Consider the following 23,487-nt stretch of genomic DNA (forward strand, 5'->3'; position numbering starts at 1 on the left):
ATGTGGCTCGGTGTCAAATTTTGCTCCTGTAAAGCACCTTGGGACACTGAACTACGTTAAAGGTGCTATACAAATGCAAGTTATTGTTGATCGTACCTGCTGTCTGCAGAGTGGTGATTACAGTAGTTGTTACGATGGTTGTGGTGGTTGTGTCGATGCTTTCATGCGTTGCAGTCTCCATCCTGCCCATTGCTGAATTTGTCCCAGACAGGTCCGTTCTCACCGTTGGGGTCTGCCGGTCAGTCGGAGGGATGACTGTAGCAACCGGTGAGATGTCCTTGCCGGAGCTGGGGGCTGCCTCCAGACTAGGCTGATCACTGACGAGATCGGGTGAATCCGTCACGTAGGGACCGAGCTGAACAGGCGGCTGTTGTGTTGTGTCATAATAACCGGGGCTCAGCGATCCTGTCGGCGCTGCCAGCCCGGCAGGGTGAGCTTGCGAATTGGTGGCCGGCAGAGCTTCCGGAATTGCCGGCCCGTCCGTCACCGCCTCGGGGACCGCAGGCGAAGAGCGAGGGGTTGAGTCCAAAGAGAGGGCCCTTGGCGGCGGCGGCGGGGCGGTGGTCACCAGGCCAGTGCCCAGTATCCCCCTCGATACGCCCTTGGCGCCCAGGCCTTTGCGGAGCGCGCCCACCTGCCTCAGAGAAGGGAGCTGGCGCCTTTGCGGGAGAGGCTGCAGAGTTAGTCCGACGGGAAGGGAGGAGGGCAGCAGCAGAGCCTCCTGGCGCAGGAGGAGGTCCTTCTTCTGCAGGACTGCTTTGAGGAAGCTGGGCTGAGGGCGGGCGGCGCTCTGAGGTTTAGTGGGCTCTTGCTCGCCTTCACTTGCGTCAATGCCCTGGAGTGCTCGGCTGTTCTCCAGCGGCTGGGACGCAGTTGTGGTGACGATGCCACCTCGAAGACCAACATCTGAGACAAAAAAAAAACAGAATTACATTCAAAATGAAGCAAACTACCTTACAAATTGGGTTACCAACTCTGGCCGGACGTACTCTTGGAGGTTTTATCACATGATCTCTCACCTCCGAATGCCGTCCCCCGCAGTAAAACAGCCTTTACCATTATCTCCAATATTTTTAGAAGTAATAAAATGTTTAAAACAACTCATCATGTTTTTAATGCTCCCCCTATGATTTTTCTCCCATGTTTGCTGGAGATTAATCTTCAATTCCTGGAGACTCCAGGGCAATCCTGGAGGATTGGCAACCCCACTCCTAAAGGGAGTGCAGCAGTATTGCCGTTTCGAGAGAAGTGAGTTGTATGAGCAAGACCGCATTGTAAAGCAGAAATAGGTGGTAAAAATGTACAATACTGTACTGATACTGCTGCAGTCACTCCATACACCGTCACTGGATTTTTTCCAGGGTTCTGCAGGGTTAGTCCCCCAGCCCTGATACATAGGTCCAACCTCCATTTCAGCATTAATATTTTGAGCTCTACAGTACTGCCCCAGTTAGCATTTATGTCCCAACCTCACTCAAGAACCTGATAACAATGGGCCGTGTGGAACCATCGCACTGATACAATGATAAGCCTGCCGAAGGTTCCAGTAATATTCCAGAACTAATCGCTGTACTGCTTGAAAGAAAGAATGAAAGACTTGCATTTGTATAGCGCCTTTCATGACCACCGGACGTCCCAAAGCGCTTTATAGCCAATGCAGTACTTTTTTTTGAAGTGTAGTCACTGTCGTAATGTAGGAAACACAGCAGCCAATATGCGCATAGCAAGCTCCCACAAACAGCACTGTGATAATGACCAGATAATCTGGCCGCGATTTGGTCAGCGCTCAGAGAGGCAGGTCAGAGGTTAAAGTGCAATTGATTGACGGCGGGTCCTGAACCTGCCATCAACCCGCCTCGAAACAGCTTTCCCAAGTGTCGGGTCCCCGATTTGTGAATGGACCCGACACCTAGTGGTGGGAAGTGGATTAAAGGCAATTACCTGCCTATTAACAGGTACTTGCCAGTTGTTGTCAGCCTATTTTTGGATTTTCCCGCCTCTGGCTCAGGTTTCCCGATGTCCAGACACCATGCCAGGTAAGTGTGGCGTGTTGTGAGTCTGGTCTAATATTTGTGGATTGATGTGTAAAGGATCCAATGTTGCACACGGTGAGTCTCAGAGGAAAGAAAATGTTGGGTACTGTATTTTTAATACTTTTACAGATTTCTTTAGCTTACAAGTTTTTAAATCCATACCCAGTGCCACCTCATTGGGAGAACCTCTCTCACCAGTGACAGATCGCTCCTGTCAACTCACCTGCAGCTGCCATCTGTTCCAGCATATGGAGGGAGTCATTGGAGAGCCTGGGTGAAAGAGGTCACCTTTGTGCAGTGATTGTCAGTGTTTTCAGCAACTCAATGTTGTCAAACACTGAGAAATCAACTGTCAAAATAAAATTGTGCGTGGTCCCTTTAAGGAAACCGGCAGATAATGCGTCATCAAATGACGTCATCAGACCTGCTTCCTGTTAATTGGTCGGCAAGCCCGCAGGGCGGGCTTAACAAGGTCAATCAAGGCAAAATCACATCTGTGGAGCGGATGCAGCTGGGGGCGGGACTGGAAGCCGGAAACCAGCTGTCCCGCACCCAACCCGCCTCCATGAATAAAATCGCGGCCTCTGTTTCAGTGATGTTGATTGAGGGATAAATATTGGCCAAGACACTGGGGATAACTCCCCTGCTCTTCAAAATAATGTTTACATCCACCTGAGAGAGCAGACGGGAGCTCAGCTTAATGTCTCATCTGAAAGTTGGCACCTCCGACAATGCAGCACTCCCTCAGCACTGCCCTGGAGTGTCAGCCTAGATTTTTGTGCTCAAGTCTCTGGAGTGGGTACTTGAACCCACGACCTTTCTGACTCAAAGGGGAGCGTGCTACCCACTGAGCCACGGCTGACACTATCATGTGGGAATGGCCGTCCTTAATAAGGGGAAGCGTTTGGCGAAATCATTCGGGCGCCCCATTGTATCAGGTGAACGTTAACCTGATCTTAGTGAGCGGACACAGAGGGGTCGATTTTAACCCTACCCACTCGGATGAATATACCCCGGCCTGCCCGAAATCCACCCCAGGTTAAAATCGACCCCAGACATGCACACAGACTGAACAAGGAGATACTAGTTGGGGAGCACAGGAAAGAAAGAAAGGCAAAGTGAAATAAGAAAAGGGCTCCCATTCAGCAAAAAGGCCCTTTGTGTGAGGGTGTCGTTCAGGCTCTACCCAATCACTGAAGCTGAAACAGCTTCCGATCTAATTAGCCTTTCGGTGGTAAAACTGACATTGGCTGATCTTTACCTAATTTATCTTTTGCTCGGTGTGTAATTCACTTCCGTACAAATCATTTGCTTTTAAACCTTGGCTCTCCCAGCGAGAGAACAGGTCAGGGCCTGAGATTAATTTTCAGGCCTGGCTTTGATTTTTTTCTTTGATTCGTGTCTAAATCTCAATCCGCTAAGGATCAGAACTGATTTTGCACAGCAGCACATTCTTCTAATGTGGCGAGGGCATGGGGGCAGGGGGCCGGGAGGGGGGGGCGGTGGGGGGGACGATGGAAAGGCACACTTGTTGCAGCTGGCCCAGTTATTAATTAAGAAAGGCTTTGTCTTGACAAACTCTTTCAATGCAACTAAGATTGTCCCTCTATTTTAATGTGCTGTAATTTCACAAACTTCACTTTTCTGTAACCGGTTGTCATAAACTGGGAACCTGTCCTGGATTTAGGTATTGGGGCTCCTTACCCCATATTGACTCAAGACCCCACTCTTGCCTGCCAATAAATTCTTGCATATATTGCATACACACACACACCCTTGGCTGGTGGATAAGCTTGCTTGAGTTTTCTATCGAAATCTATTAAAATATTTTGCAAACAACTACAGCTTGCATTTATATAGCACCTATAAAACAGTAAAATGTCCCAAGACGCTTCACAGGAGCAATATCAAACAAAATTTGACTCTGAGCCACATAAGGCGATATTGGCCCGTATTCTGCGGCCCCTACGGGTGCGTACGAGGTGGGTACGCCACCGCAAGGGCCCCGCAAGTTCCGGGTTCAGGCATGCGCTGCGCATGTGCGAAAAACCCGGAACTTGCGATCTGTCAATCATCCGCATCCCGGGAGAAGGGCATCCGCGGGCGGAGAGTTGTGCTATCGGCCCAACTCCTGCCCTGAGAATGCCCCTGAAATTCTTACGCCTGGCAAAAGCAGGAGTAAGGCCTGCGTTTACCAGAGTAAGAGTTTAAATGAATATAAAAATACATTTTTTCCAATCATTTAAACATTAAAACACCTGCAAAATAAGGTAAGGTTATTTTTAGTCCCTTTAAAACATTTACATTTATTTTCCAAAAAATTAATTTTTTGTTTTAAATGTTTAATTATGTTGTATTTTAGTTAATTTTAAACATGTCATTTTTAAATTTATTTATTTGTTGTGTTAATGTGTTTTTTTATGTGATCCCCATTCATGCCTATGGGGTTTCTGTACGTGCGGAATCCCCCTAAGCATGAATGGGGATCCTCCTTCTGTCATTGGTTGGGCCGGCCCACGTGGAAGCCTCCGACCGCAAATTCAGGCCCATTAGAACCGGTGACCAAAAGCTTGGTCAAAGGGGTAGCCTTTTAAGGAGCGTCTTAAAGGAGGAGAGAAAAGGTAGAGAGGCGGAGAGGTTTAGGGAGGGAATTCCAGAGCTAAAGGCCGAGGCAGCTGAAGGTACGGCCGCTAATGGTGGAGCAATGAAAATCGGGCCAGAATTGGAAGAGCGCAGAGATCTCGGAGGTTACAGAGATAGGGAGGGGAAGGCCATGGAGGGATGTGAAAAACAAGGATAACAGTTTTAAAAATCGAGACATTGCCAGACTGGGAGCCATTATAGGTCAGAGAGCACAGGGTTAATATGTGAATGGGATTGGGCTCAAGTTAGGATACGGGCAGCAGAGTTTCGGATGAACTCAAGTTTATGGATGATGTAAGGTGGGAGACAATAAGGGTTCCAATATTGAATGGGCAAACAAGATCAAGTATAAGCAGACAGAATGCACAGCCTGGGTGCCCCCTGGAGCAGGACAGCTCACCACAATGTCAGGCATCCTCCACTGTAATCTGACACAGATGTGTTTTGACTTAAACACATATTCCATTTGGACCCATGAGCAGTAAGTTCCCAAGAAGCAGACGTACAGATTACAGAATGAAGAACGAATGCACCTTCTCGGTCTTAAAATGCAGCATTAGCAATATTATTTATACATTAGATAGGGCTTTGTGATAGGTTACTGAATTACTGCCATCATCATCCTCCCAAGGGCAGCATCTCAAGACGCAATATATCTTGTTAAAAATGCTTTTACTCACATTACTATTATTAGGAGTGCAATGTTTTACACTTTAACGCTGGATTGTCTTATTAGTTAGGAAAATGCTTATGGAGTGAAATGATTTGGTATTCATTTTGCATTGATCAGTGAAGGAATACTGAGAGTGTACAGCGTAGATTCATCAGGGTGATGCCAGAGAATGAAAAATTATTAGTTTGAGATGAGACTTGAAATACGGGAACTAATTTCAATAGACTAAAAGGAGAGTTAATCAGCTGCTTTTAAAATGATGAAATGTTTTGATCAGGCGAGTAGGGAAAGACTATTCCCCACATTTCAACAGTGACTCCACTTCAAAAGTACATCATTGGCTGTAAAGCGCTTTGGGACGTCCGGTGGCCGTGAAAGGCGCTATAGAAATGCAAGTCTTTCTTTCTTTTGGTTGGGGAGTCGGCAACAAGGGGGTCATTGATTTAAAACTATTACTAAGAGAGTGAAGAGGGGTGTTAAGGGAAATGTCTTTATGTAGTGAGTTGTAAGAAGATGCAATGCTTTGAAAGAAAAAGACTTGCATTTCTATAGCGCCTTTCACGACCTCAGGACATCCCAAAGTGCTTCACAGCCAATGAAGTAGTTAATTGCCACAGGGAGCAGTTGAGACAGAGACCACTAGATCTTTTAAGAGAAGAATAGATAAGCATTCGAAGCAGAGGAAAATACAGGGCTATAGGGAGCCTGGTTTCGGGTTCCTTCAGCATAGAGCCTGCTTCAGCGCTGCAAACCTCTACGCATCTGTGAGTGTCGCGTTAAAGGGGGGTGTGGTGTATGTAACCTGCTCCACCTTAAGAGAACTTAAGCCTGTTCCACCTTAAGAGATGTACTACTTTCTCTGGCTGCTGTATACGTAATACCGGTGGTGACCACCGGTATATAAGTACTGTGTAGTGATATTGCTGTTAGTATAGTCCTGACCTCCAACTAGTAAAGACCTGTTGAAATGTTATTCTTGTAGTCTGTGTCAGTAATTAATCTTAAATACAACTAGAACACACAGACTTAACAGTGGCGACGAGTCCGATTCTTACCCTGCGGCAGTTTATATCCACGGCGGCTTCGTCCACAGAACGGGCGTTGAAGAGAGGCATCCACCCTCATCACCCTGCTGGAAGACACGTCGCGCGGCAGGCATCGAGAACCCGGAGTGCAGAAGATATCCTGAACTCGAAGCCTCCATCAGCGGCAGTCAGCTATCTTCCTTCTGCCTCGGTGGTGGGTAGGCCGGTCAGCGACGCGAGCAGAAAGTCGGCCGCGTTGGCTGTACAGACGGGGAGGGAAGACGGAGGAATAAGGGCGATGAGATCGATCGCGACCGGAGATAAGGGCCGGGCCGCATTCGGGCCAAAAGGCGCAGCGCGGGGACATCGATCGCGGCTGGTGATAAGGGCCGGGCCGCATTCGGGCCAAAAAGGCGCAGCGTCTGGGGCGACTGAAGGCGCAAGAGCCGCGGTGAAGGCGAACGCAGCCGGTGCTAATAACCGGGCTGCAAGAAGGGCTGCGAGGCGCGACATCGGGGGAGCGCGAATGCCCGAGGGAGCCGCGGTGAAGCGGAGACAGCATCGGGGGAGTTACTAACCACTGGGAAGGGGGAGCAGCAGCGGCATGCCGGGCGCCATTGCAGCCAGCGGGTGAAGGCGGCGAGCGCGGGAAAGACCGCCAAGCGCGGGAAACCGCCATTTTGTAGGCGGAGGACGAAGACAAGAGCGGGAAGCCGCCATCTTGGAAAAAGGGAAATCACTAAAAAAAATTGCAACGATGCCTAAACATGGGAACACTAATACCTTTGATAGCGACATCGAAGATTGGGCCACGTATGTAGAACGCATACAAAATTATTGTAAAGCAAATAAAATCCCGGATGATGAGAAAGCACTAACTTTATTGAACTTAATGGGTGCGAAGACATACGGGCAATTGAAACACCTTTTATCACCAGATGAACCGGCGGAGAAGACGTTCGAGGAGATTGTTACTGTCCTGAGAAATCATCTAAACCCCACGCCGCTGATACTAGCGGAACGATTTAAATTTTACAGCAGAAAGCAGCTGAAAGATGAAAGCAATGCTGAATATTTAATGGAATTGCGTAAGCTGGCAAGGTACTGTCAGTTTGGAACGGGATTGACAGATGCGCTAAGAGATAAATTTGTGTGTGGATTATTAAAAGATACACAAAAGCGACTGCTCGAGGAGAATGAGCTGACGCTTGAGAAAGCGGTCACTATGGCAGCATCACACGAAGCCGCAGCGAGAGGCACGGCAGTAATGCAGCTACGGTCACCGGAACTCAGTACAAATCAATTGGTTTTGAGTACTGTAAAATGTTATCGTTGTGGAAAGACAACGCACGATCAGAACCAGTGTTGGTTTAAGAACCAAGAATGCAGAACGTGTGGCAGGCTTGGCCACATAGCTAAAGTATGCCGGTCAGGGAAGAAGACCAGCAACAAAAAGTCACCGCAAGGAAAATACATAAAGGTACACAAGGTGACAAAGAACAGTTCGAACGAACAGAAGTCAGATTCAGACGCCAGCAGTAATGAACTGGGTAGCTTAAGAGTACACAACGTTGGTAAGGATGCAGATCTCCAGACAATTTGGGTCACTTTTCAGATAGCAGGAGTCCAAGTAAAGATGGAATTGGACACTGGATCGGCATTGACGGTCATGAATAAGAAAAATTACAAAAGGTTATTCCAACATATTCCCCTACGGGATACGGAGATTATATTGAAAACATACACGGGGCAAAGAGTGTACCCCATCGGAAAGATAGAGGTAAAAGTGGTCCACAAGGGCAAAGAAAGCCAAGTAATGGACTTATATGTGCTACCTGAAGGAGGTCCACCACTACTGGGACGGGAGTGGATTAGGAAAATGAATATGGACTGGCACTCCTTAAAGGCACTAACGGTAGATTCTGGGGAAACAGATGTCAAACCTAAACGATTGTCCAGAATATTGGATGATGCTAAAGAGGTGTTCCAGCAGGGACTGGGAACACTGAGAGGAATTACGGCAAACATCAAGATTGATGAACATGCACACCCAAAATTTTTCAAAGCCAGACCGGTACCCTATGCAATACGACCTGCTGTAGAAGCGGAACTGGAAGCGCTAGAACGTTCAGGTGTACTGTCTAAGGTAGATTGGAGTGAGTGGGCTACGCCCATTATTCCCGTTATGAAACATCCTTCGAGCAACAAGCCAGGAGAACCAGGGAAGGTTCGCATCTGTGGAGACTTCAAGATCACCGTTAATCCGGTGCTTCACACGGTGCAGTATCCGCTTCCGCGGATTGAGGATATTTTTGCTTCGTTGTCTGGCGGGAAACACTTCACCAAGATAGACCTGGCGCAGGCGTACTTGCAGATGGAGGTTGAAGAAGAGTCACGCCAGTACCTCACGATCAACACGCATAGAGGTTTGTACCGGTATAATAGGCTGGTTTTTGGAGTGGCATCGGCTCCAGCAATTTGGCAGAGGGCCATGGAGCAGGTATTACAGGGAATTCCAGGCACACAATGTTACCTGGACGATATTCTGATTACAGGAGATGGTGATGAAGAACACCTCGCAAACTTGGAACTGGTGCTCAACAGACTGAAAGAGTATGGACTTCGAGTTAATCGGCAGAAATGTGAGTTCTTTCAGAAGCGGATCTCGTACTGTGGTCATGTCATTGACCGGGAGGGGCTTCATAAGTCTCCTGACAAGATAGAGGCAGTTGTAAAGGCTCCCGCTCCGGATAATGTCTCTCATTTGAGGTTGTTTCTAGGATTGATTAACTATTACCATAAGTTTCTACCGAATCTATCCACGGTACTGCACCCGCTGAATGCTCTTTTACAGAAGGGGGTACCATGGGAATGGAGCGAAAACTGTAAGAAGGCATTTCGCAAAAGCAAAGAATTGATCACCTCAGAGGAAGTGTTGGCTCACTTCAACCCGACACTGCCTATTCGGTTGGCTTGTGATGCTTCTCCATATGGTATTGGGGCAGTACTCTCACACAAGTTGCCAAATGGCACGGAAAGGCCAGTCGCGTTTGCATCCAGATCATTGACCTCCGCTGAGCGCAACTATGCGCAGATCGATAGGGAGGCTCTCAGCCTTGTATGGGGAGTGAAGAAGTTTAATCATTACCTGCAGGGCCAAAAATTCACACTTCTGACAGACCATCAGCCGTTGGTATCCATTTTTAACCCTAAGAAGGGTGTTTCGGTGATGACAGCACAGAGACTCCAGAGATGGTCCCTTTTCCTAGGGGCACATCAATATCAAATAGAATTCAAAGGTACAAAGCAGCATGGCAATGCTGATGGGCTGTCGCGCCTGCCACTGCCTGAAGAAGAAGAGACGACGAAAGTTGACCCTGTTGAGTTATTTCATTCGACCATCATCGAGTGTTTACCAGTCACCAATGCAAGTATTGAAAGAGAAACCAGGAACGACCCGACACCGTCCCGAGTCTACGAGGTGACAGTGAAGGGATGGTCAACACATGGTGATCCTCTGTTACCAGCATTCTCGGCAAGGCGAGACCAGCTGTCCGTCTGCCATGGTACTTTGATGTACGGGACAAGAGTGATTATTCCTCCCAAGTTAAGGGAAAGAGTTCTAAAGGAACTGCATGAAGGTCATCTGGGGGGAGTTAAGATGAAAAGTCTTGCTAGGGCTTATGTATGGTGGCCGGGTATTGACCAACAGATAGAGGAGTTGACGAAAAGCTGCGCTGGGTGCCAAAAAGTGCAAAATGCACCTCCGATCGCACCGCTACACCCATGGGAATGGCCTTCAGCCCCATGGCAACGCGTACATATTGACTTTGCTGGTCCATTCATGGACTCCATGTTCCTAATTGCGGTGGATGCACATTCCAAATGGCCAGAAGTGATCAAGATGAATACCACTACTTCAGAAAAGACAATTGCGGTGTTAAGAACAATATTCGCAAGGAACGGATTGCCAGAACAGATATGTTTGGACAACGGACCACAGTTCGTGTCAGAAGAATTCCAAAAATTCTTAAAGAAGAATGGGGTGAAACATTATACCTCTGCCCCATATCATCCGGCGACAAACGGGTTGGCCGAGAGATTTGTCCAAACATTCAAAAAGGCAATAAAGGCCATGAACGATGATCAGATTCCGCTACAACACAAGGTGGACAATTTCCTAATGGCATATCGAAACGCCGCTCATGCAGTAACTAACCAAAGTCCTGCCATGATGTTTTATAACAGGAGGTTGCGGTCCAGGTTGGACTTGTTAAAACCAAATGTGCGGAGGGAAGTGGAAAACAAACAGTTCCGGCATATTAATAACAAGACCACTCGAAGTTTTGACGTAGGACAACCAGTGTTGGCAAGGGACTATGGAAACGAAAAATGGCAGTCCGGAACAATTCGGGCCAGACAAGGACCTCTGATGTACACAGTAGATATTGGTAACAATGTGATAAGGTGTCATGCGGATCAACTGGTAGAATCGAGAGCAAGGGTCGAACCCATGGTTGCGACAGAGACAACTGTAGAAGACGTTAATGAACCTGAAGCATCTACCTCGGCAGGGAATGTACCTGATGATGACGTCCAATACATAGGAAACCAACTAGAGGAGTCACCTCAGCAACAAGAATCAGAGACCACTGAAAGGCGTTATCCAACCCGAATCAGAAGGCCTCCTGAGAGACTGAACCTTTGAACTGTTTATACCTGAAGTTATATATGTATATATGTTATTATGTTATGTTAAATGGGGATATGACTGTTAAGCTAAAAAGGGAGGATTGTGGTGTATGTAACCTGTTCCACCTTAAGAGAACTTAAGCCTGTTCCACCTTAAGAGATGTACTACTTTCTCTGGCTGCTGTATACGTAATACCGGTGGTGACCACCGGTATATAAGTACTGTGTAGTGATATTGCTGTTAGTATAGTCCTGACCTCCAACTAGTAAAGACCTGTTGAAACGTTATTCTTGTAGTCTGTGTCAGTAATTAATCTTAAATACAACTAGAACACACAGACTTAACAGGGGGAGCCTCTTGTAAAGAGTTATAATTAACATAACATTAACATTCTTGGTTGCTGGCAAGCATGGCTGGATCTGCCAGCGCAATTTACACTTCATCTAGAGCCATCCTTTGTTTCTGAACCTATCCCATTACCATCTCCTCTTGCCTTGAATATCTCTTAATGGCCCATATTTTCCGTTCGCAGGCCTCCCGCGGGCGGAGGGCTGCGATCTGGAAAAATCTGCACCCTTATCTCAGGGCTCCCGGGAGGCGCACAGTTCCGCTCCTGGGCCTCTCCAAACTGCCGGTGTGCAGGGCCCACGTATCCCAGGGGCGCAGGTAGTTCGCAGCGTCCCTGGGATCACGTGGGCCATGGGGAGCCAATCGCAGAAGGGAATCTCCCTTCATACACTTGACAGGAAGACCTGTCAAATATATGAATGGAGATCACCCCCAAAAACATAGCAAAACTTTAAATAAAAAAATAAAAAAATCACATTTTTAAAATGACTTGAAAGTACAAATAAATTAACTATTTTAAACAAAAATTAAAATTTTTGTAAAAAATAATTAAAGTTTTTTACGGGGCTAAAAATAAACGGACCTTTTTTTAAAGTATTTTTAAATGATAAATCAGTGAAACATTTTTTTTACATTTTTCAACTCTTATTCTGGTAAGTGCACAGTGCATGCCTGAAACCGACATTTCCGATGTCCCTTAGGTGGGTACACAGCGCGTACCCACACGTAAGGATCGGAATATCCGGCCCATTGTCTCTTACCCTCTCCTGCCTTCCATCCTATCACAGACCTTCCCTTTTGTTCTTTCATCCCCTCCCCCCTTTCCCAGCCCCTACACTTGCTTAAAAATCTGTTCCATTTTCTGCTTTTTTCCAGCTCTGACGAAAGGGCATCGACCTGAAACGTTAACTCTGTTTCTCTTTCTTCACAGATGCTGCCTGACCTGCTGAGTATCTCCAGCATTTTCTGTTTTTATTTTATGGCTGATTCCTTATTTTGGTTTTTTAAATGGGTTCTCAGAAGACGATCCTTTACAGCACCAATGCAATGTCATTGCCATTTACTGAGTGAAAATATCAGCTTGACACCAATTAAGGCCAATGTTGTGCAGCAGGCTCCTGTCCACTCAGAACTGGATTGAGAGCAGTCAAGCTGATTTCACGTAGGACACTGACAGCCCACAGGACAGAGGAGACTTTCATCTCGAATGAGTCAGAATGGTCTCTTGCATTGTTCCACGGAAGCTCAGCGTAAGCTCGAGGAACAGCATAGAAACATAGAAGATAGGAGCAGGAGTAGGCCATTCGGCCCTTCGAGCCTGCTCCGCCATTCAATGAGATCATGGCTGATCATCCAAATTCAGTACCCTGTCCCTGCCTTCTCCCCATATCCCTTGATCCTCAAGAAATATATCCAACTCTTTCTTGAATATATTTAATGAACTGGCCTCCACCACCCTCTGTGGCAGAGAATTTCACAGGTTCACCACTCTCTGGGTGAAGAAATTCTTCCTCATTTCAGTCCTAAATGGCTTACCCCTTATCCTTAGACTATGACTCCTGGTTCTGGACTCCCCAGCCATCAGAAACATCCTTTCTGCATCTAGTCTGTCCAGACCTGAAAGAATTTTATAGGTTTCGATGAGATCCTCTCTCAATCTTCTAAACTCCAGTGAGTATAAGCCCAATTGACACAATCTCTCCTCGTACGTCATTCCTGCCATCCCAGGTATCAGCCTGGTGAATCTTCGCTGCACTCCCTCCATGGCAAGAACATCCTTCCTCAGGTAAGGTGACCAAAACTGCACACAATACTCAAGGTGCGGTCTCACCAAGGCCCTGTACAACTGCAGCAAGACATCCTTGTTCTTGTACTCGAACCCTCTTGCTACGAAGGCCAACATACCATTTGCCTTCTTAACCGCCTGCTGCACCTGCATGCTTACCTTCAGCGACTGGTGCACAAGGACATCCAGGTCTCGTTGCACTTCCCCTTCTCCCAATCTATTGCCGTTCAAATAATAATCTGCCATCCTGTTTTTGCCACCAAAGTGGATAACCTCACATTTATCTTTCGATTAGGCACTTTACAGCCTTCTGGACTCAACATAGAGTTCAACAATTTCAGATCATAACCTCGGCCCCTATCTCATATATATATATATTTTCTCTCTTTTTTTTAATCCACACTTTCGTCTGGGCTTTTTTTTTCACTCCCACATGGCAGCTGTCCTTCATTCTGCCAGCGCCATTCACACTTCATCTAGAGCCATCCTTTGTTCTTTGAATATCTCTTAATGTCTCTCAATGTCTCTTAATCTCTCCTGCTTTCTATCCTATCACTGACCTTCCCTGTTGTTCTTTCATCCCCTCCCCCTTTTCCCAGCCCCCACTTGCTTTAAAATCTATCCCTTTTCCTGCTTTTTTTCCAGTTCTGACGAAGGGTCTTCGACCTGAAACGTTGACTCCGTTTCTCTCTCCATGGATGCTGCCCTGGCCTGCTGAGTTTTTCCAGCGTTTTCTGTTGTTATTTTGGAATATCTTCTCCACTTTTCGGGACCAGTAATTTTGAAAATATCTGCAACAGATTCTAAGGATCAATTTGGAAGAATTCATGACGTCATGTATTATTTTGCTGCTAAAGTTGAGGTATTCCTTTAAGCGCAGAAAATTAGTAATATATTGTGGATGCCTCCAGACATTTTTGCTTCTGTTTGTGCTGTGCTGGCTCTCCTGTGCGGCTGTCAATGACTTATTTTATGGTGCTTGCTTTTTTGACACTTCGTGTTCTGGCAGTTGTATTTTTGGAGCTTTTATTTCTGTTAATGCGGAAGATTTGTATTCCTGATCTTGTCACTACTTGCTTGGCATTAGCTAGTTTGGAGGTGAAGTAAAACATGGGGAAAACCTATATATCGGTCTGAGGCTGGAGCAGGGAAAGGCTCAGGGCCGGGGTGAGAAGTAACTGGGGCTCAGGCCAGGCAGGGAAACACTGCAGCAGCCATGGAAACGCTGTAAATAAAGAAAAAAATGAAAGACTTGCATTTATATAGCGCCTTTTATGACTGCCGGATGTCCCAAAGCTTTACAGCCAATGAAGTACTTTTTTTGAAATGTAGTCACTGTTGTAATGTAGGAAACGCAGCAGCCAATTTGTGCACAGCAAGCTCCCACAGAATGAAAGGTCATCGACCTGAAACGTTGGCCGTGATTTTCCCTACCTCGGCGGGTCCGTGGTGGGCGACATCGTTGGTGGGTTCCGACCCCGCTGCTGGCTCCAGCCCACTCTGTGGATTGAATTTCCCCTGATTGGGCTTGTTAAGTCCGCCCAGCGCGTTTCCCAGTCCAATTGAAGGAGGCGGGTCTGCTGACATCATTTGATGACACATCATCAGTCGGTTTCCTTAAAGGGACCATGCGCAAATTTATTTTGACATTTGTGCTGTCAGTGTTCTACAGCATTGAGGTGCTGCAAATGCTAACAAGCATTTCACAGAGGTACACGGCTGCACCCAGGCTCTCCTATAAGCATATGGAGGGAGTCACAGCATGCAGGGAGGTCCTCTTCCCTGCCAATGGGTGGAAGAGGCCTCTTCAGGAGACCAAAGCAGCCTGGTTGCACATTGCACAGGAGGACACAAGCAGGGATGCCGTCAGGAGGACCAGGCTGCAGTGGCGCAAACCTTTCAATGATCTCAGTAGATCACGAAACATTAGTACAAAGCCACACTCAACATCATCCTGCTGTGCCTCTCCTCACATCCCCATCACTCTGCCTTCCCTACCCTACTCCTGCACATCCTTACTCACACCAACTTACCTTGCACCTCCACCCATCCCTCTCTATCTACATTATCACTTCCCCATCTCACTAGCCACCCCTCACACTCACCCTCATCCTAGTCCAATCATACCAATTAACAACACACAAAGGTAGGCACTTGTGTGTTTCAGCCAATGTTCATGTGAAGTTTCTGTTAATGTGCTGTCAAACATTGAAATCTTTATTTTCAACACTTTCTGTTCTTGGACAGATTTGTGTGCATCTTTGGAAGTGGCTTAGTGAGTTGCAGTGAATGGTGAGACATAACGGCACCCCGCAATGCTGATGAGTGTGAAAGGAATGGCTTGGGCATTGTAGGGATGCTTTATGTTGTTGGTGTAGGGTGGTGCCAACCTTCTGCATCATGTGGCAGCGAGGATGTACAGCGTCAAGTGAAGTAAATCTGGCCCGGGCAGCAATGTGGTTGGGTGCTGATGCCCTGTGTCCTGTGCAGCATCAGGTGATTGCGGAGAAGGTTGGTGGTGTTGTTGTTGGTGCTGCTGGTGTGCCTGGTGCTGCTGGTGTTGGGGCTGATCGTGGTGGGATTCTGAGGACCAAGGTGAGAGAGTATAAACCATACCCATGCAGATGGAATAGGTGGCAGGTGAACTTGAGATGACAGAAGCAATCTGTCAATGGTGAGAGAGGTTGTTCCAATGAGGTGACACTAGATAGAAAGTTTGGTCCAAACACTTGCAAGCTGCATAAAGCTCAATCTGTCTTCCAAATGCAGTAAGCAACAGCTTCTGAGCTTGGAAAGTGAACAACTGTGAGATGGGAGCTTTTATAGCACATTTCAAGTTGTCAAGTAATGAGATGATTCCATGACCATTCAACTCCCGCCCAGCTTAACAGCCGTGATCCCCGAGCAGCGTGGACCCTGTTGGCGAGCTGGTAAATTCTAAAGGTGAGCTCAAAATTGTTGTTAATCCTTTGTTAACAAGGTCATAATCACCTGAATTGCTCTCCCGCCGCTGCCTATCGGGTCTGCTCAGTGCTGACGGACCCGACATTTGGTAAAGGTGTGTGGCGGCGGGTTGACAGCAAGGTCCTGACCCGCTGTCAAAAAAAACCCACTTTCCCACCGACCCGCCACCGATCGCGCCCACTGACCCCCCAGAAAATCCCCCCCGTTAACTCTGTTTCTTTCTCCACAGGTGCTGCCCTGACCTGCTGAGTATTTCCAGCATTTTTCTGTTCTTATTTCAGATTTCCAGCATCCGCAGTATTTTGCTTTTGTGTTGGTAGAAAAAAGTACCTCCATTTCAGTGTCAAAAAGTGATGCATCATTATTTCATTAAAGTTGTTGCATAAATGGAATGAGATACACGGCCCCTGACATGCTCCATTCCCTTCCCACATGCATTTGTTACAATGGCAGTCTTTGGTTGCTCCAGCACGACACCCACTCTTTTATCTCAGCGCTCAAGGTTCAGTAAAACATGCACTGCAAATAAGGTGGACGAGAGATAATGTTAATTCTGTCAAGCCGCAGCTTTTTGCCATGTCTTGTCTGAACCCACAATGTTGCGATTGCAAATTAACAGAATTTGTCGAACAACATGCACTGATCGCTCTGAAAGCTGAATGATCACACAAAACTGTTCAGAAAAAGAAAGTCATTTCACTCCTATGCTCACTCATTTAAAACCTGTCCAAGACATGATCTGGCCTCGAGGAACAGCACCTCATCTTTCGATTAGGCACTTTACAACCTTCTGGACTCAACATCGAGTTCAACAATTTCAGACCATAACCTCGGCCCCTATCATTTTTTTTTTCTCTCTCGCACATGGCAGCTGCCGATCATTCTGCCATTGCCATTTACACCTCATCTAGACTCATCTTTTGTTTCTTAACTTGTCCCTAACACAGACCTTCCCCTTTGTTCTTTCCTCCCCTCCCCCCCTTTCCCGGCCCCTTACACTTGCTTAAAAACCTGTTACATCTCCAACTTTTTCCAGTTCTGACGAAGGGTCATTGACCTGAAACGTTAACTCTGTTTCTCTCTCCACAGATGCTGCCCTGACCTGCTGAGTATTTCCAGCATTTTCAGTTTTATTATTTCAGATTTCCAGCATCCGCAGTATTTTGCTTTTGTATGCTCTGGCCATTGTTATTTTTGTCCAAGTCATTCAGTCAGTTCTGAGCTTCCTCTTCTAATTCCACTGCCCCTCCTAGTTTGGTATCATCTGCAAATTTGACCACTTTGCATTGAGTTTATGAATCCAGATCATTGACGTAGTGGTCCCAGTGCCAAGCTCTGAGGTTTTCCCCCATATTTAACTATCTTCACCTCGGAACCAGCTAATGCCAAGAATATTGAGAATTTATCTGGAAATAAAAAAGCTGGTATCCATAATAGTGACAATGAAGCTGTCTGAACTGGTTCATTCATATCCCTTAGGAAAGGAAACCTTCAGTCCTTACCCCGTCTGGCCTATGTGTGACTTCAGTCCAACACCTCCGTGGTTGACTCTTAACTGCCGTCTGAAGTGGCCGAGCAAGCCACTCAGTTGTATAAAACTGCGGCAAAAAAGGAGGCCCACCACCGCCTTCTCAGGAATTAGGGATGGGCAATAAATGCCGGCCTGACAATCGATGCCCACATCCTGAGATTGGATTTACCTCCTTTCATGTCCCCCAATATCTGCCTATCTCCAGCTCACGTGTGTCTCTCTGGGTATCTGTGTCCAAACTACCATACCCCTATGATCAGTCACATCGGTGATATGTTTATCTCCCTGCCCTCCCTATTCAAGTGAAATGATTTTAGCCAGTTGCCTCAGTGTCCATCACAGGTCTATTTGTTCCTACTTTACTTAGGTGCAGCTTGTCTCTCCTGTATCCGCCCTTTTTAATTCTCAATTATTGATGAAGGTAGCTTTATTCCTTTCACACCATGCGAACAGCAACTGTCAAGTACAGTCAATTAAGTCAAAAGGGATGCCTAACCATCAAAGGTGTCATTCGGAAATGAAACAATTTGACTCCTAATTCGTGTTGAGTTGACTAACCTTAGCTGAGGCAGTGTTCGAAACTCTAGTAGTTCTAAATTGTAGCAAGGGAATCGCCAGAAATGGCTGTAAATTGAGGATAAGGTTGCTTATCTAGCAGTTAACCGCATGGAGGAAAAAGAACAACAAAATAAGAAATCAGCCATGCTTGTTAGCAATCAAGAACGTTTAGAAGAATGAGAGGTGATCTCATTGAAACGTATAAAATTCTTACAAGGCTCAACAGGGTAGATGCTGAGAGGTTGTTTCCCCTGGCTGGGGAGTCTAGAACTAGGGGGCACAGTCTCAGAATAAGGGGTCGGCCATTTAGGACCGAGATGAGGAAGAATTTCTTCACTCAGTGGGTGGTGAATCTTTGGAATTCTCTACCCCAGAGGGCTGTGGAGGCTCAGTCGTTGAGTATATTCAAGGCTGAGAGCGATAGATTTTTGGACTCTAGGGGAATCAAGGGAGAGGGCAGGAAAGTGGAGTTGAGGTCGATGATCAATCATGACATTGAACAGTGGAGCAGGCTCGAGGGGCCGTATGGCCTACTCCTGCTCCTATTTCTTATGTTCACTGCCTTCAGTGCTCGGAGACTAGGTAGGGATTAAGAAGAAAATCAGACAGCTTCTGCTTCCGTTTGTTATCCGGTGACTCCTATTGGAATGTCTATGTGTGTGGACGTCAGAAGACAGGAGAAGGCTTGGCTGAAATATCCCACCACAGTTAAATTGCCCACCAAAACCCACTGATTGTGTGCTTACACATGAAGAATGCTCTCTTGAGTGTTAGCTGTGGCTCCATGGGTAGCACCCTCGCCTTTGATGTTAGGAGGTTGTAGGTTCAAGTCCTGCTCCAGAGACTTGAGCGCAAAAATCTAGGCTGACACACCAGTGACTTGACCACAGAAATCTAGGCTGACACTCCAGTGCAGTGCTGAGGGAGTGCTGCACTGTCAGAGGCGCCGTCTTTCAGATGAGAAGAGCAGCGAAGTTATCCCCGGTGTCTTGGCCAATATTTATCCCTCAACATAACAAAAACAGATTATCTGGTCATTATCACATTGCAGTTTGTGGGAGTTTGCTGTGTGCAAATTGGCCGCTGCGTTTCCTGCATTACAACAGTGACTGCACTTCAAAATAGTGCTTCATTGGCTGTAAAGTGCTTGTGGAACAAGGTCCCAGTATTGAGTCAGCACCTTCATGAGGTGAGGTGAAAAAATTGAAGGGGGAAAAATGATTATTTTTGACATCTTTCTTTTCTAATATTTTTGTGTGTTCTAGTTCGGAAACGGCGAGCACACAAGGGCCCACGCTTAGCCACATGCCTCCTGGCAGACATCTTTAGAACTGTATTTGGCCGAGATCTGGGAGCTGAACCTCTGCTGCCCTCTTGGCTTGGGGAACATATCTGGCACAGGTCAGACCAAGACAGGAGGACGGAAAGAAAAATACCGTAGAAACCGGAGTCTGGTTTCCAAAATACAGGCACTCGCGGTGAGTTATTCACTCCCAACCAGGGAAATGAAAGTAAAATTGCTCTGACCCCTTCAGGAAGGAATTTTAAGGAGGGAAGGCTATTTATTTTCCAAGTATTGTACAGGCAATTGTGTATTTTTTTAGGTATCTGTGGTGATGAAAATCAATGTTGAAGTATAATCTTGTTGTCAGCCATGGCTCAGTGATAGCACCCTCGCCGCAGAGTCAGAAGGTTGTGGGTTCAAGTCCCACTCCAGAGACTTCAGCACAAAAATCTGGGCTGACACTCCCAGTGCAGTGCTGAGGGAGTGCCGCACTGCCGGAGGTGCCGTCTTTCGGATGAGACGTTAAACCGAGGCCCCGTCTGCTCTCTCAGGTTGACGTAAAAGATCCCATGGCGCTATTTCGAAGAAGGGCAGGGGAGTTCTCCCCAGTGTCCTGGTTCAATCAACATCACTAAAAACAGGTTCTCTGGTCATTATCACATTGCTGTTTGTGGGAGCTTGCTGTGCACCAATTGGCTGCCACGTTTCCTACATTGCAACAGTGACTACACTTCAAAAGTACTTAATTGGCTGTAAAACGATTTGGGACGTCCTGAAGTTGTGAAAGGTGCTATATAAATGCAAGTCTTTCTTTTTATTTTTTTACCATGCTTCAGTAATGTCAAATGATAAAACAAATAAACCACTTGAGCCATCTATCATGGTGCCCTGTTCTATCTGAGTGAGACTGGTATAAGCAACGTGCCCCATCAGTGACAGTGACAAAGGGCCATGGGTATTTGGCATGATACAACTGATCTATGATAAACAGTCCCATCAAAATGGATATTACAGTTTCACTCTGCCAAGTCTTGGAAACAAAAAATGATTATAGTTACCAGCCTGTCTCTCTCTGTATCTGAGAAGACAGATGGCGTGGCATCTGATTTCTTTCCCTCCTAATGTACTCTCCTCCTCCTCCTGAAGGAATCGACTTTCTCACTGGAGCACAGTTCATGGTAAGTGAGACTCACGCTGGGCTGTACTGAAGGCCTCCTCCCGAACTGTCCAGACAGTGGAACATGGGGCGCGATCTTGCCAGCCCTGAGGAGGCGGGTATGGAGGCGGGACTGCCAGGAAAATGGCAGAATCTGAGGGCGGGTGCCCAGCCCGCCCCCAACCCGCCTCCGTGCCATCTTGCCAGGAGGCGGGTAGTCGACCCGCGCTGGGTCCCGTCTCCTTGGAGGCGGGAAGAGATTAAAGCCAATTAACTGCCTGTTAACAGGTAGTTAACAGGCAGATAAGAGGATTATCCCCATTTTGCCCACACAAGTGCGGGCTTCCCGAAGGCTCCGAAACCCGCCTGGGCCACCAAGACGAGTAGTGGGTCTGTGGAGGTTGGGGGGGGTGGGGTGCAAATGTGTGCTGTGAAGGTAAGTGATGGGTGCAAGAGTGTAGAGGTGAGTATCTGAGGTAAGTGGAAAGTGTTAGAAAAAGTGTACTTACCTTTGTTTCTTCCTGCAGGCTTCAGTTGGTGGGGATGCGGAGAGTCTCGCACCTCCACGGCAGAGATGACAGATGGCCGTTGCATTCTCCATTGCAGCAACCGTCTCATTTCTGCAAAAGAAGGAAGTTTGATGAGGTCTTGAATTCAAGACTTCATCAAACTACAGAGAATGTCAGTGTGTGACAGCTTCACAGAGCTGTCAAACGATGACAATTCATTTGCAAAAAATTGTTGACAGATGAAACGTCATACGTTGACGTTCTCTGTAACCGGCTTTCCCTTAATTGGCCTGCTGAGCCCGCTGGGCGAGCTTAACAAGGTCAATCAAGGGAAAATAGCGTGGGTTGGCCAGAAGTTGATGGAGGCAGGACTGAAATCCGACAAGTGGGACTCTCGCCTCCAAAAGCTTCCCATTGGCAAAATCACCCCCCCCCCATTGTTTTAGGATGCCACTGGTTCACCCCTGTAAGTGCTCTCCAGTACCTAGCCCAAGTGCTCAATTCTTCATGCTTCAGCCTCGACAGGGAGCACTGACAGGCTATCCAACTCTGGAGAAGACCAGAGCCAAGCTCAATCCTGTCCTCACCAGAGGTCCACACACAAGCACTATGAGCAGGGATTTGTGGATAGTGATCAGGAGTGGGAACACTGGCTGGTTTATCCCTATCTGGGCCAGGAGTCCTGCAAGCTATTGTAACAACTCTCTTAATGCCCTAGATCAGATCTGAGACTTCCTTGGTCCATGTTTGGGTGGTCGGGGTGGGGTAGGGGGAGGCATAGCATGGTGTTGTAACACCCCTAACCCCACCAACATTTGCAGGGTCATTTAGGGGAGTTCCCTTAATTTAAATGTCATTTATAGGTGCATCAAGGGTGCCTGTCTGCACCCACAACCATTAATTGTGGTACTATAATGTGCTGGATGGGGTGGGGCGCTGTTGGGTCTCCCCTCCCCCAGAAAGACCCATGAAATGCCTCTCAGCCCCCTTTGTAAAGGGGCCAAATTATAAATTTAAAAAAAGTATCTCCTCTTTACATGTCCAAGCCAGGACATTGCGTGGCTTGGCAGTGAACTTGGAGGTGGTGTGTTCCCACGCACCTGCTGCCCTTGTCCTTCTAGGCAGTAGAGGTCGTGGGTTTGGGAGGTGCTGCCGAAGAAGCCTTGGTGAGTTGCTGCAGTGCATCCTGTAGATGGTGCACACTGTAGCCATGGTGCGCCGATGGTGAAGGGACTGGATGTTTATGCCAATGGATGGGGTGCCGATCGAGTGGGCCGCTCTGCTCTGGATAGTATTGAGCTTCTTGAGCTTCATGCAGTCCAGTTAATTAAAGTGAGGTTCTCACGCTCCAGTGCTCGATAATGCGCGGTATCCTCACATGTTAGTCAGCCATGCTATCTGGGCTGGTCATCTTTTGCCAAGTTCAAAACTGAATCTCTTTGGGATGGGGTGGGCTTGAGACCTGAGATTGGCTTTGGTAATAAAGACAATCTGTCAGAAACCTTAAGAATTAGCAATGCCTCCATCACGAGGCACAGACACAAGTGTTTGAAATTGACTTTAAAGGTCCAGTTTATCTTAGATATTTTAGGACAACCCTCTGAAAAACCTGGTCCAATGTTAGACAGGTGGCAATCCTAGAGCCATCCACTCATTAGATACAGCGTTCTAGTCCCTTGAGGGAAAGATAGATTGCATGTATATCGCGTCTTTCACAACCACCGGATGTCTCAAAGCACTTTACAGCCAATGAAGTACTTTTGAAGTGTAGTCACTGTTGTAATGTGGGAAACACAGCAGCCAATTTGCACACAGCAAGCTCCCACAAACAGCAATGTGATAATGACCAGATAATCTGTTTTAGTGATGTTGGTTGAGGGATAAATATTGGCCAGGACACTGGGGATAACTCCCCTGCTCTTCTTTGAAATAGTGCCGTGGGATCTTTTACACCCACTTGAGAGAGCAGACAGGGTTTTGGTTTAACGTCTCATCCGAAAGACGGCACCCCCGACAGTGCAGCGCTCCCTCAGCACAGCGCTGGAGTGTCAGCCAAGCTTTATGTGCTCAAGTCCCTGGAGTGGGACTAGGAACCCACAACCTTCTGACTCAGAGGCAAGTGTGCTACCCACTGAGCCACAGCTGACACTACTTAATGGACATGCGAAGTTATATGGCGTCTGGTAACGCAAAGTCTTTGCCACTCAGAGGGTTGGATCGATTGAGGCTCTGGCCATGTTTGATAATAAGCTCAGATCATGGAAGGTAACAACAAAACCAGTA

At 47.1% G+C, this 23,487-nt stretch overlaps 1 protein-coding gene across 3 annotated transcripts in view; it reads right to left on the reverse strand.

Annotated features, from left to right (window-relative positions):
- LOC147103585 (seizure 6-like protein) overlaps positions 1–23,487 on the reverse strand; it is a 321,234-nt gene that overhangs the window by 169,908 nt on the left and 127,839 nt on the right. For all 3 annotated transcript variants that reach the window (XM_086012034.1, XM_086012033.1, XM_086012035.1), the window contains exon 2: positions 97–906. In XM_086012034.1, coding sequence (XP_085868160.1) covers positions 97–906 — 810 coding nt within the window. The remainder of the gene's footprint in view (positions 1–96; positions 907–23,487) is intronic.

This window comes from Somniosus microcephalus, chromosome 19, assembly GCF_052327205.1.
Source record: "Somniosus microcephalus isolate GS21.2 chromosome 19, FLI_Smic_1.0, whole genome shotgun sequence".
In the NCBI taxonomy this organism is placed as follows: Eukaryota; Metazoa; Chordata; class Chondrichthyes; order Squaliformes; family Somniosidae; genus Somniosus; species Somniosus microcephalus.